Source organism: Anarhichas minor, unplaced genomic scaffold (assembly GCF_050575085.1).
Source record: "Anarhichas minor isolate MPS153535 unplaced genomic scaffold, ASM5057508v1 ptg000051l, whole genome shotgun sequence".
NCBI lineage: Eukaryota > Metazoa > Chordata > Actinopteri > Perciformes > Anarhichadidae > Anarhichas > Anarhichas minor.
In genome coordinates, this window is record NW_027466497.1 from 6,583,093 (window position 1) to 6,596,054 (window position 12,962).

The 12,962-nt window shown below is 41.8% G+C and overlaps 1 protein-coding gene across 2 annotated transcripts; it reads right to left on the minus strand.

Annotated features, from left to right (window-relative positions):
* Positions 1-1,426: 1,426 nt before the first annotated feature.
* On the minus strand, positions 1,427-11,894 carry LOC142972082 (gamma-enolase). Of its 2 annotated transcripts, XM_076112877.1 has the most exons (12): positions 11,809-11,894; positions 10,609-10,704; positions 10,328-10,386; positions 8,340-8,409; positions 7,129-7,262; positions 6,344-6,435; positions 6,010-6,140; positions 5,640-5,837; positions 5,357-5,558; positions 3,445-3,553; positions 3,293-3,351; positions 1,427-1,634 (listed from the first exon to the last, which is right to left on the minus strand). In XM_076112877.1, the coding sequence occupies exons 1-12, from the start codon at positions 11,891-11,893 to the stop codon at positions 1,565-1,567; spliced, it is 1,305 nt and encodes a 434-aa protein (XP_075968992.1). In that variant the 5' UTR covers position 11,894; the 3' UTR covers positions 1,427-1,564. The 2 variants fall into 2 exon arrangements, with proteins under 2 accessions (XP_075968992.1, XP_075968991.1); XM_076112876.1 differs by lacking the exons at positions 8,340-8,409; positions 10,328-10,386 and having other exon boundaries at positions 11,809-11,893.
* Between the last annotated feature and the right edge of the window lie 1,068 nt (positions 11,895-12,962).

Below are 12,962 nucleotides of genomic sequence, written 5' to 3' on the forward strand. Positions count from 1 at the left end.
CAGGTTTTGTTTGATTTGTGTTGTGTTTATATGACGTCTTCTTATCCTGGTGTGAAACGAAGCAGATTTAAAGTGACCGTGAGATGTGGAACCAAAGCGATCTTAAATATATGAATATATATTTACGTGGAAGAAAAACTGAATGTTTGTCATCATCTCGGGGTCTCTTTGGGGGTCACGGCCCCACATGTTGGGTTTGAAAGGAGATAAACATGCTGCTGCCTTTAAAGCTTTAAAGACCTACAAAACTTCTTGTGTTCACAAACTCTGCGGTCTTTTTTTTTTGCAACATTACAAAAGATACAGAGAACTTTAAAGTTTCAAACTTTACTTTCCGGCCCTTACCGTATGACCTGTTGTGATTACCAGCAGGTTCTCTCAGCAGTTGCAAAAACAAAATCAAACCGTCGATTACTGTTTACCTTTTCTTCTTTTTTATAAAGCAGCTTGAAATTCAGTCAAATTGAGTCGTAAAAAATCACAAAAAAACAGAACTGAACAAGAAACACGGACACAAAAAAAAGACAAAAATCTTTTAACTGTGATTGAAATTGTAAATTACCATCTTTTTATTTCACATATTTTCACATTGTTTTCAATGACAAGCATTCTTTTTTTAATTTTATTTATTTTCTTTCGTCTTTTCTTAACACAGCTATTCTATGGACATTCAGGGGGAACAGAAGGAACGAAGGGATTCAGGCGTTTAGATTTGTTTTCTTTTTCTTTTGGACAAAGGTGGGGGGGGGGGGGGGTTCCAAGCATAAAGGACAAATAATCAGAATCACATCAGGGCGGGAAGAAAGAGAGGGTTTTAAAAACTGAGAAACAGACACGACGAGAAGGAAAGAGGAGACAAAAACGAGGGCGGGAAGGAAGGAGGACAGAAGTGGGTGGAGTGCAGGTACTTCAGTGTCCAGGTGAGAGTGAGACACAGCTGAGTGTGTAAGTGTGTTTGTGTCGTACTTTTTTTAATTGTTTTCACTCAGTCCCTGAAACAGCTGTTTTGTGTTTCTTTCTGAGAGTGCGTCGTCCTTTATTTGGTGCTGAAAGTTTTCTTTTTTCTCTTTTTCATTTTCATACCTTTCAGTTGCGTGCGTCAGTTTAAAGTATTCTATTATATCTCTTCTTATTTCTCTCTCTGTTTTTACAACAATAATCTTTATTTTTGCAGGTCCGTCCTCTGGCTGTACATGAACTATTAAAACTACAGTAACAGTGCATGTCTGGCTTATAAATTTGATATTTTGATGGTATTCCCCTGCATGTGCGTGAGCGCGTGTTGCATCTGCATACTCTATTTGTGTGTGTGTGTGTGTGTGTGTGTGTGTGTGTGCATACAGCATCATCACCTATAAGTCCAGTGCATAATTTATTTAATCTTTAAGCATTTTTTGCTTGGCTCTTTTGCTCCTGTGTTTTTTCATGAATGTGTGATATTTCATAGTGCATGGCTCGTTCCCATGTTTGGCATGTCTGTCAGTTTAGATGTGTGTGTGTGTGTGTGTGTGTGTGTGTGTGTGTGTGTGTGTGTGTGTGTGTGTGAGTCATTCATCTGTCAGTTTCACAGGGCGCTGGGGTTCCTGAAGTTATGGCCTGCAAAGCGAGCCTGGTCGCCCAACTCCTCCTCAATCCTGCAGAGAGTGAGATGGGACAAGGACGGAGTGGAGAGAGAAATTATTTAAACATATATGTGAAAACATGTCTGACATGTAACAGAGCGGAGTTTAAAATACAAAGCTCCGAGGTGTCAGTCGGTCAGCTCTCTGCTCACAAATCAAAACTAAAAGGTGAAACCAAACAGTCTCAACAGACACGAACACCAGTCTCCTGTGAAAGTCCCGTGTTTGACATATCCATTCATACTTCATCTTTTCTCTAACTTCCCGCCTACTCCAGATTGGTTTTCTTTTTTTGCTAAAACTATAATTCCATTCTTGTTAAGGGTTAATCAGTTTCTTGTCATTATTAGTTGTTTTTAGGCTGTAAAATAAGTTGTACAATGTCTGCCGTGTCTGCAGAGGAAGTTTATCGAGAGATGCATTCAGGAAAACAAAACTCAAAAAGATTATTTCTCTCCTGCTTTCGACTTTTCACTTGAATCCCTGAAATTCATGGAAATGTAATATTAAATTGGTGGATTAAAAAAAAAAAGCATCTCCAAAGCTGCCACAGTATGACCACTTGCCACAGTGTAAATGACTCATTTATTTGGCGTGTCTGTACACGTGTGCGTGCACGCTTCACTGCACTGATTAGCATTTATCGCTGGTTAATACCCCTGTAAATCTCTCCTCCCTCCACCTCTCCTGCGTCTCCTCAGCAGTCCGATGGGATTACAACGCTGAGCCGATCCCTCCTCCCTCCTCCCTCCTCCCTCCTCCCTCCTCTCTCCTCCCTCCTCTCTCCTCCCTCCTCCTCCTCCCACTGCTCCTGCTGCTGACTGGCTCGGACACATGGGGTGACACCGGCGCTGCTGTCGCCTGTCACGTCAATTAGCTCTGTGATGATTAGCGCTAAGACAAAGCGGGAATGTGAGGAGGCGTGTTGTACAGTAGCAGGGCTGCTGCCAGATTTGGAGCCGAAGAAAGTTACAGAGAATCAGATGTATAATAATAATATTAAATTATGGGAGTTTCCGTCATTATGTTGTTTTTTTGAGTCTAGATCCTATAAAGACAAAGTTTGCTGCCATGACTTTACGTTATGAGGGGAAATAAATCAGCCAGCAGGTGATGAGGATGATAAAAATGTAGCAAAAAAATAAAGTAACAAAAATGATAAATAATTGGGTTTTGAACAACCCACTCCCCCTAATGGCATCGTACGTTTCTGTACGTTTCTGCAAACCGCAAGATACGTTGAATGTTGACGTTTCTGAACCAAAGATACACTTCGTAAAATACATTTAATTTCAGCCTCATATCACGCTTGCAGAAACGCACGACGACATGTTCAAATAACAAGGTAGAAATGTAACATGACAACGTAACTAGCAAAAATAATCAACCAACTTCCTGACAAAACGTTACATAACAAGCGCAAAGTCACAGGACACAAACAGCTGGTCTTCTGGGTGAAAGTCCTGTGTTTGTTTGACCCGTTCTAATACTTGTTATATGCCACGTGACTTCATGTGTTATTGGCTCTGACCGAATGCAAAAACGTCGACGTTCAACATATCCGTTGTTTGAAGAATCGTAAAATGCCAAAATGTATAAAATTAAAGATTGAGATCCCAATAAAGCTTCACTGGTTCATGCATTGGTTTGTGTGCGTGCGGCACACTGACCTCATGAGCTGGTTGTACTTGGCCAGCCTCTCGGATCTGCAGGGGGCGCCGGTCTTAATCTGCAACACAGGCAGCAAAGGTCAGGACCCAAGAGAACCAAACGGATGAACTAATCGTGATATCGTCACTCGGTGGTGACTTGTCGTCCCCACCTGTCCAGTGCAGAGTCCCACCACCAGGTCGGCGATGAAGGTGTCCTCTGTCTCTCCTGAACGATGGCTGACCATCACACCCCAACCGTTGGCCTGAGCCAGTTTACACCTGAGAGACGGACACGAGAGAGAAATTGATCAGACACGACCCCCTGATGTTCACGGTGTAAAGACAGAACGTATTTCACTCATCGCAGACACAGAACAAAGAACAACAACGAGCTCCTTTAGCTCGACAGCTGAGTCCACTGTTAGATTTTAGTTTGAACTGGAAAGTAACTAAGTACTCTTACTTTACTCTGTAACTTACGTACTGGATTTAGGTCTGTAATGTAACTAAACGTCCCTTTAAAGGACGTTTTCTCTAAATGAGTTTGTTCTCAGACTCTGATGATAAATCTCCACTTCAGCAGCTCTTACATTCACCAAACTTTACACTTTCACTCCTCTCTGTGTGCTGAAGGTTAACACAGAGGGGTTTGTTCATATATTATTCAGAGCCTGATTTATATTTTATTCCCTCTATAAAAACATTTGACTCTAATACGTCAGCTAAACAAAACAGGGATTTTAAACCTGGTTTTATCCAATGTTCAGATTTCTGTTGTTGAAATGTATGACAATTAGATAAGATGACGCATCATTTGCATATTTAAACATTTCAGAAAACTTGTAAGGCAAAAAAACAACTGGGGAAGTTTCATGTTAATATCTACTTATTTAAAGCTTGAAATGTGTCTGTTTTATCAATCTTAGAGTTAATTAACTAGAGATTTATTTGAGCTCACGTGAAACGTTAACCTGCTAACAACTTGACAATTAAGATGCTGTTGTCTGGGATCAAATTTGAGGTTTTAAAAAAGGAACAAGATCTCATCCTGCTGAGATATTAAAACAATATATCAGATTAACGACGCAGGAAGCTTTTCATATGACGGGCACAATACATCACGTCAGCTGTCATCAACACCGTTTTCCATCTGTTTCATCCCCCTTCTGCTGTAATGCAGCTCCTCTGTCATGACTGATGGCTTCATAACCCTGAGTGACGTTTTGTTAGGTCTGAGATTGATGACGCACACATTTCGAGACTGGAGTACACACTCTCTGCACAAAGACATCCACAGTACAGTCCACGCCGTAGCTGCGTCGTTGCATTGGATTGACGGCTAATCTTCAAACTAAAAACCTCGCTGTCACTTCCCGTCCTACGTTTATCTCCTGCTCAGGTCGGATCGGAGCTCCTGCTCTCCGGCACAAGGTCAACATGGCTGACAGCTAATGAGTGATGACTGACAACATGCCGTGTGTGTTTCCACATGCGTGATTGATAGCAGAGCAGCTGGGCCTCCACGTATCTCCCTATAGGCCTCTCTGTCGTCTCAGCCAAGACGGATGACCTTTTTTAATCAGTCCAAGTTCGCCGGCCCGAGGCGGCCATATTAGATTATCTTCCTCTCTGAGAAGAGAGTAGTAGTGTGCGTAGCGTGGGACCAACGTTGTCTTCACACAGTCGTGTTTGTAGATCTGTGAAGCCTCCTAATAAAGCAGATTTCATTTAATAACATGTTAGTTTCTAGATTAAGAAGTAAAACAACTGAAAGCAAAACGAAAGAGCCGCTGAGTGAGTTCCCCTCCACGAGGTTTTATGCACGTTTTAGAAATAAAAAACGTTATTCTGTTTGGCCGACGTGGTTTGTTTTGTTTGTGTTTGTTGTGTTACAAATGGGCTACAACTGACTTTTGTTGCGCATCCCTGTGTTGCATCAAGACAATAAGTGATCCTCGAACCTTGAACCTTGACTACCGTATGTTTCATCCGAAATAAGGTCAACCAGAAGGGAGAGACTTAGCCTCTCTAGTATTTAAAAGATCTAAAACTGTTGTTGACATTGACTTAAAGCAGACGTACGCCTGTATGGCCTCGGTGACGGAGCCGATCTGGTTGACTTTGAGCAGCAGGCAGTTGCAGGCTCGCTCCTCGGCAGCTTTCTCTATCCTCTTCGGGTTGGTCACCGTCAGGTCGTCCCCCACCACCTGGATCCCCACCTGGGCCGTCAGACGGGACCAGGCCTCCCAGTCGTCCTGGTCGAACGGGTCCTCGATGGACACCACTGGGAAGGAGGGAGGAGAGGTGAATAAAAACAGACGTCTTGTCTCCGACCTGAAGATCAACTAAAAGATGTAGAGTCCACCTGGGTAGTTGTTGACGAAGCCCTGGTAGATGTCAGCCAGCTCCTCTCCAGAGATGTGTCTCTCTGGATCCGGTGGGGATTTGAAGTCCAGGTCGTATTTCCCATCGCGGTAAAACTCGGAGGCGGCCACGTCCATCCCGACCACCACCTTGTCCGTGAAGCCGGCCTTCTCTATGGCCGTCTGCAGCAGATCCAGAGCTGAGGAGTGAAGGGATGAAATGGAGAGCAGGGAGTAGAGATTTTTGTTTTAGCTCAGCAATAAATGTCCTGAGAGAAAAGGACTATTCGACCGCAGCCATGCACTTGTTTCTCCACATGTGAGGAGAGTGAAGAAGACGAGGCGGGTGGGGGTTAAACAGAGGATCCTCACCCTCACTGTTCTCCAGGATGTTGGGAGCAAATCCTCCCTCGTCTCCCACGTTGGTGGCGTCCTGGCCGTATTTCTCCTGGATCACCCCCTTCAGAGTGTGGTACAGCTCCGATCCTATCCTCAGCGCCTCCCTGAGGGACGGAGGGAGGGAAGAAGGACGAGATGGTCAGAGAGTGGAGAGACCAACATCAGCAGGAGAGAAAGAAATCACGTGAAAGGAGTTGAAACAAGAAAACAGGAAAGATTAATGAGCTTAGATATTGATTTAGAAGACATAAATGGTAAACTATGAATCCTTCATGTTCATGTTGTAGTTTTGGAGACGGATTCTTACTTGAAAGACTCGGCTCCAACAGGAAGAACCATGAACTCCTGCATGGCCAGTTTGTTGCCTGCATGAGATCCTCCATTTATCACATTAAAGGCCTGAGGGGAGAGGAAACAAGGAGACAAGGAGAGGAAACAAGGATAAGTGAGGAATACGGAAAAAGGGGAGAATAGGAAATGAGTGGATGATAGAAGAAAGGGGAGAGGAGAGAAAGCAAGGAGAAGAGGGGAGAAGAAATGAGAGGAGCGGAAAGAAGAAGAAGAGGGGAGAGGAAATGAGAGGATAGAAGAAGAAAGGGGAGAAAGCAAAACAATGAGAAAAGGAAAGGAAACGTGAGGAGAGGAAATGAGGAGAAGAGGGGAGAGGAAACCAGAGAACAGAAGAAGAATGGGGTGATGAGAACACAAGGAGACAAGGAGAGGAAACGAGAGGAGAATATCAGAAACTAAGAAACATCTGTAAACTTCTGCACGTGTGAATTGTAATTTGGGGGTTCATCAAAGTCTAAAAGTCAATAATCCAGATCATGTTACAGTGCAAACACATGAAAAAAAACAAAAATGCGTGCGTGTGAAAAGAGTGTAACGCATTTAAAAAGATTAAATATTAAACGCATGCGTTTCAGTTGGTGTGCAGCTTTTACTTTTCTATCACGTAACCCAAACAACAAACATTTACACCCAAATGTCTCATCTCGTTGCTGTAATAGGAAATGTACTTTTTTATTTTTTTAATCAATTATTCGTCATCCTCATGTTTTCGTGTGTAGACGCAGTGAGTTTGTGTCTTACAGGAACCGGCAGCACCAGCTCTGTGTTTCCGGCCAGGTCGGCTATGTGGCGGTACAGGGGGACGTCTTTCTCTGCCGCACCGGCCTTACAGATGGCTAGAGACACTCCCAGGATGGCGTTGGCCCCAAACTGAGCTGTTTGACGGGACAGAAAACAGGAAAGTATTCATTATTTTACTGTCCTCATACAACTTGGTATTCTCCTTTTATTTCAATTCAAATTTGCATTTGTAGCTGTTATTCATGTGGGAGGAGTTAACAGACATTCAGTTTATGACTAAATAATGAATTTTTATTTCAGATTATTTTCAAATTTGGACCAAAAACAACATTATTAATTCAGATGAATTAAAAATAATAACATTTAATTTAGATTTACAACCAGACATTATGTGCAGCTTAATTTTTATTTTTATTTTTCAACAATCTTTTGTTAAATTAACGTCACATCTTGTAATTCTCCTTTTCATTTCGCCTGTAAGTGAAGCATTTAAATTCTTAAACCATCTTCAACTTGTTAGCGTTTTAATCACCTAAATGAGAAGAAAGGTTCTTTTTAACAGTATTTTTTAAAATGTTGTTTGGTAACTTGCTGTTTTCCCATTCTTAATACTTTAAACAGAAGAATTACCAACACAAACAAATAAAAACATCCTCACGGTTTACTTGTTATTCTTTGCGATAAACATAAATAAACTCTCTCTGACACTTTTAATCTGCTTATAATTGTGTATATTTCAACGAGGACAGAAAGTTAATTAAAAACATTTCACAACACATTCAGCTCCAGTTTAGTCCGACAGCTTTCCTTTGGCTGAAATGAATTCCTGCCGTTACTCTCGCTGCTGTTTACCTCGCTGCCTGCAATGATTAGTTGGCATGGTTAGATTAGAATAAATGAACAGAGAATGTATTTATTAAGGGTTTGTGTAGCTCGGCCGTGCCAAAGCATGTTTGGCAAAAACAATTTATTAGCTCTGTCTTGTTCCCGTCTGTATTTATGTGTCTTGTTGTCACTTTGTGACAAACGCTTTGGTTAAAAAATACACTTTTCAAAGTGTGTGTGAAGTCACGGGAGCTGCTGGATGGATGCTGGAGGAGGAGGAGGAGGAAGAGGAAGAGGAAGAGAAGGAGGAGGAGGAGGAGGAGGAGGACGAAGAGGAGGATTTCCAGCTGGTGGACTCTGACGAAGCCGTGTTTTTTTCGACTCACATTTGTTTTCTGTTCCGTCCATCTCGATCATCGTGTTGTCCAGCTGCTCCTGCTCCACCACGCTGATGCCCTGCTCACACAAATACAGAAACACCGTAAAAAACACGCACAGGTGGAGCAATATAGTACCTTTATGACAACAAGTTCTTAAGACTACAAGTGTTTATCTTATTGACACATTCAGACATCTTCTGGGATCAATTTTGGCTCAAATCTGTTGAGGTTTTGAAGTCCATATTTGACGTTATATATCATACAAATAATAATAATAGTTACTTTTGTACAGATGTGAATTTACCAAGCTAACTGTGTGAGAAAGAAAAGTTGCAGTTTTAACCTTTTATTAAATTCGACAGTCCACCAATCATACTTTTGAGTAATTTAATTACATGCACAGTAACTTTATTATCATATCATTTGATGCTGGTCCCGATCAATAGTGTTCATTGCCATGACACTTGATCTTTGTTTTCCAGAGAAGATGGAGTCATTCTGTCCTCTAGAGACCAAAGTGTAAAGAGAAAAATGTCAACGCCCTTTAAGTAAAACAGCAATAATCATGTTTACTCTGTTCTGATCCAATGGGATTCTTCCATTGGATTTTAGATTATTGCAGAAAATAAACATTTATGATACATTTTGTTCGGCAAGATAATCTTCACGAATTAACACCACTTTTACGATTTTTAAAGCGTAAATACAATCAGCTGAAGTGAAAAGCTAACGTTAGGCTATAAAGGAACTCCACCACGGTCACATGACTTCACGTCACATGACTTCACGTCTCCACCACTGAGCTAAAGGAGGACGAGTGTTCTAGTGAGGACTTCTAGTCGTCTCATTTAGACGCTTAAAAGCTTCTAAATTCAGGGTTTTTTTATTACCTATTTTATATCAGAGAATTAAACGTTAAAATATCTTTAGATTGTGTGAAACACAGATCTTATTTCAGACATGTAACCAAAAGACATTAAAAAAAACTCATTGACTTTGAGACGAGGGAACAGGAAGCGCAAAAACGCTGAGTCATCTTCCGGACTCATTTCCGCAGCGCTCTATAATCTTCTCAGGTGGAGGTCCTTGAACTAATGTGTGTCGGTTTAGAGGACCTCGACATGAAAAAGGTTTAGAGCCGCTGTATTAAAACACATAAATCTATTGAAATCTACTCTTGTCAGTGTCCAGAGGTGTGTTTCCGTCTTCTCCCTGCTTGTACATTGTGAATAAATGACGATCGTTATTCAGATATGAGGCCTCAGCATTCATGCTTTCTATTCGCTGATCCCTGATTATGTTACACTGTGAACAATAAATCTGTTCAGTGAAAGTGAGTATTGGGCGAATGTAAATTAAAACGTTACCAAGATGTGTTCAAATGTAATCTTGAGAAACTGAATGAATCCAGTTGTTTGAAGATGTTTTCGCAGCAATATAAAATAGATACTAGAGATGAATTATGAGCCGTTTAACTTCCTAACACTAGCTCTAAGAAGCTATTATCAATAAATATATGATTTGAATTTTGTGATTTTATGCAAAAAACACTATGAAAAAGTATTTCTGTATCTCACACACACTCATACAATCCCGTACACACAAAAACACAAACACACACTCACTCGTTCACTGTTCCTCTCACTCACTCACACTTCATTCTCACACAGACAAACGATCGTCATCTTTCGTTCACAGCATCTCTACACACTCACTCATCACATTGCTCCTCCGTTACCGACTGCTTCAATGAATTTATCTGATTCTCGCGGCTTGAACCTGCGTTTGGTGTCACCGAGGTCGTTGTGTTCACACTTAAGGTCCAAACTGGACATTTGCTGATTAACTGATCCAACAGAATCAATCTGACCGTGTGGACGGTGGAGGCACAAGAACACCACATCTTTGACTTTAGAAGTACTGCTGGATACCAGACTCGTTATGTAGAATGTGGTTATAGTCGGATGTGGTGTATGAATGTTTCAGTGACTTACGGAGGCTATAAGGGCGGGACCCAGAGTATCGTTGATGTGCCCGACCGCCTTCAAAACTCCTAGAAGAAGAGAGGACAAACGAACGTAAGTCATTCTGCAACAAATAAAGGAGGAAAGGTAAAAGGAGACGGACATTTCTGTCTCTGTTGCTTATTGTTTTGGTCTTTCAGCTGCACCTAGACTGTATGGTTGAGTCCTTCTGGCTCTCACCAAACCTCTAATGTATATATAGCTTTTTTGAAGAATGTAAACATGCAAACACAGTCGGTGCGTCCCGGTACCTTTGCCCTTGTAGCGGCTCTTGTCTCCATCTCGGAGCTCCAGAGCCTCGTAGATCCCTGTGGATGCTCCGCTGGGCACCGCAGCCCTGAACAGACCTGAAAGAATTCAAGTTTTAAATGCAAGGAATGGAGAGAGGAGAGGACAAAGCCAACACGCAGTTCATACTCTTAATTCTACTGATGGGCAGGACTTTAATATTGAGACATTAACCCTTTAATACTCATCCTCCCTTTTGGGAGTCCCCCCCAAATTAAAACAAATTGACTATTTTTCTATGTCCCTCTTTCTCTTTTTCCTTTTTCTGTGAGCTATATGAGAGGTCTGAAAATGTGTTTCGTTAGCCGCTTGGTCAGTGCCCCTTGGCGTCTGATACCGACGCAACTCTTTAGCGTCTGCATGAGACGCACCAGGCTTTCAACAAACTCCAATGAAATCACATCCACAGCATTATTAGACAGTTAACGTAGTTTAAATTGCAAGAAAGTCAATAAAGAGCAGTTGGTAGGGCAGGTTGGACTGAACAAACATTGGACTTTCACTCAGCTGGCCGCTGGTCGTGTCCCGTGTGACACCAAGTCATAATTGTTTTATTGTAACGTAGTTTTGTTATGTAACTTAACTAACGGTAATTACTTAACAAACATAGTTATTTTAACTACGATCTTTTCCTGTTGAGTAAGTAAATCTAATAACTAAGTCAACCTGCACTGATGAAGACCTGTGTCGGTCATTTTAAATGCACACTTTGCCGTGTAGAATAAAGACGTTTTAATTTTGCACAATTGCATTATATACTTTTTTGAGACCATGTCCTCCCCATGCAATGAGCCCTTCACGAGATTAAATAAGTCAACCTGCATTGGAAGTTTATTTAACGAGCGGAAACTGACACGCTGCCTCAGACACGCCCCAAACTGACGCTAGAGGGGAACGTAGAGCGTCACAGAGCCGCTGACCAAGCGTCGGTATTCGACGAGTTGAGGCTGTGTTGCCTGTATGCTCTCTATAAAAATCCTCTATAAATCATCTTGTATAAAATGTCATGTGATGTGTTTTTATCTCAGTGGGGTTTACGGAAGCATGCTTAAACTGAGAAGACAAAATCTCCCCTCAACGGAGAACTGATTGATGGTCATCTGGTGAATCTGACGTCCACATTATCATGTTGTTTCTCTTAGTTTCCCTCTGATATTCGTCACCTTTCTCCGTGCAAAGGTCCACTTCAACAGTGGGGTTTCCCCGGGAGTCCAAGATCTCCCTGGCAACGATGCTGACGATCGACATCCTGAGAGACGCAGAGAAGGGAAAAGAGGCTGTGAGTGATTTCTGTTGGAAACATTTTGAATGTTACGTTGGTTATGGAAGCTTCAGATTGAACCGAAGAAGAGGGAGAGAGAATAACGGAGAGAGAGAGATCTCATGGGTAAAAAGATCTATTTTTACATCACACACACACACACACACACACACACAGAGAGAGAACAACCTATCAGGGGAGACGAGAAACAGCATCACAGCAGATTCACAGTGAAAATCAAAGCTCACCACAGAGGACTGGGACTTCTCACGCACATTTACGAACACACACACTCTGCAGTTACTTTGCTGATTCTGGAAGCAGGTTGCAGCTAAAATCCTCGGCGACGGAGTAAATTATGCATCCGTTGGCTTCTCCTTCCATCCAGAGTGGAAACTGCCGTTGTTTGAGATTTGATAAAGCTGCAGGGATTAATAGTTTGTGTATTCAAAACCTGATATATCGTCTTCCTCTGTGCCTTAGAACTGCCTTGTTGTAACGATGTAAACTATAATAAGTAATCTTACTTTTACTTGAGTACAGTTTTCCAATACTCTTTCCTTCCCTGCCCAATGGAGCAAAAAGGGACTTTTTCCCTGATTTCATTTGCATTAAAAATAAGTGTATTTTCCCACAATGCATCAGAAACCAATGAAGCTATCAAAGACTCTGAGACAACCCACCTCTTCTTCTCTGCAACCTCACATCAGCAGAGCAGGGACAGTCGTGTCAAGTGACCGGAGGCTGTAATGTTACACTTTTTGAATCATCTTAATCAAATTTGTATTGACAACATCACTTCCTGTCTGTCTTACCTCCTCATTCTTGTCTATGTTGTTCCGTCTCAAAAACACTGTTTAAACCAGAACAGTGCTGTATTCATGCTTGTTAGACTATCTGTGATCAGAGTTAGAAACTTGCATATATCAAGGACAATAGAAGAAGACAGGTTTTTGGGGGTAAGTTTTATCAGTCTGACCCCTGGTGCTGCTTTCACAGTCTTTGTATGTTCTTCATTCTGCTGTCTACTTCTCTCCCAGGAGAGACGGCTCAGAA

Excerpts from the sequence above, each read along its gene's own strand:
- LOC142972082 (XM_076112877.1), bottom strand. The coding sequence starts at position 11,893 with ATGTCGATCGTCAGCATCGTTGCCAGGGAGATCTTGGACTCCCGGGGA. Across the intron at positions 6,141-6,343 it reads GTTGGAGCCGAGTCTTTCAA|GGAGGCGCTGAGGATAGGAT; the intron begins GTAAGAATCCGT and ends TCCGTCCCTCAG. Across the intron at positions 5,559-5,639 it reads CTTCGTCAACAACTACCCAG|TGGTGTCCATCGAGGACCCG; the intron begins GTGGACTCTACA and ends CCTCCTTCCCAG.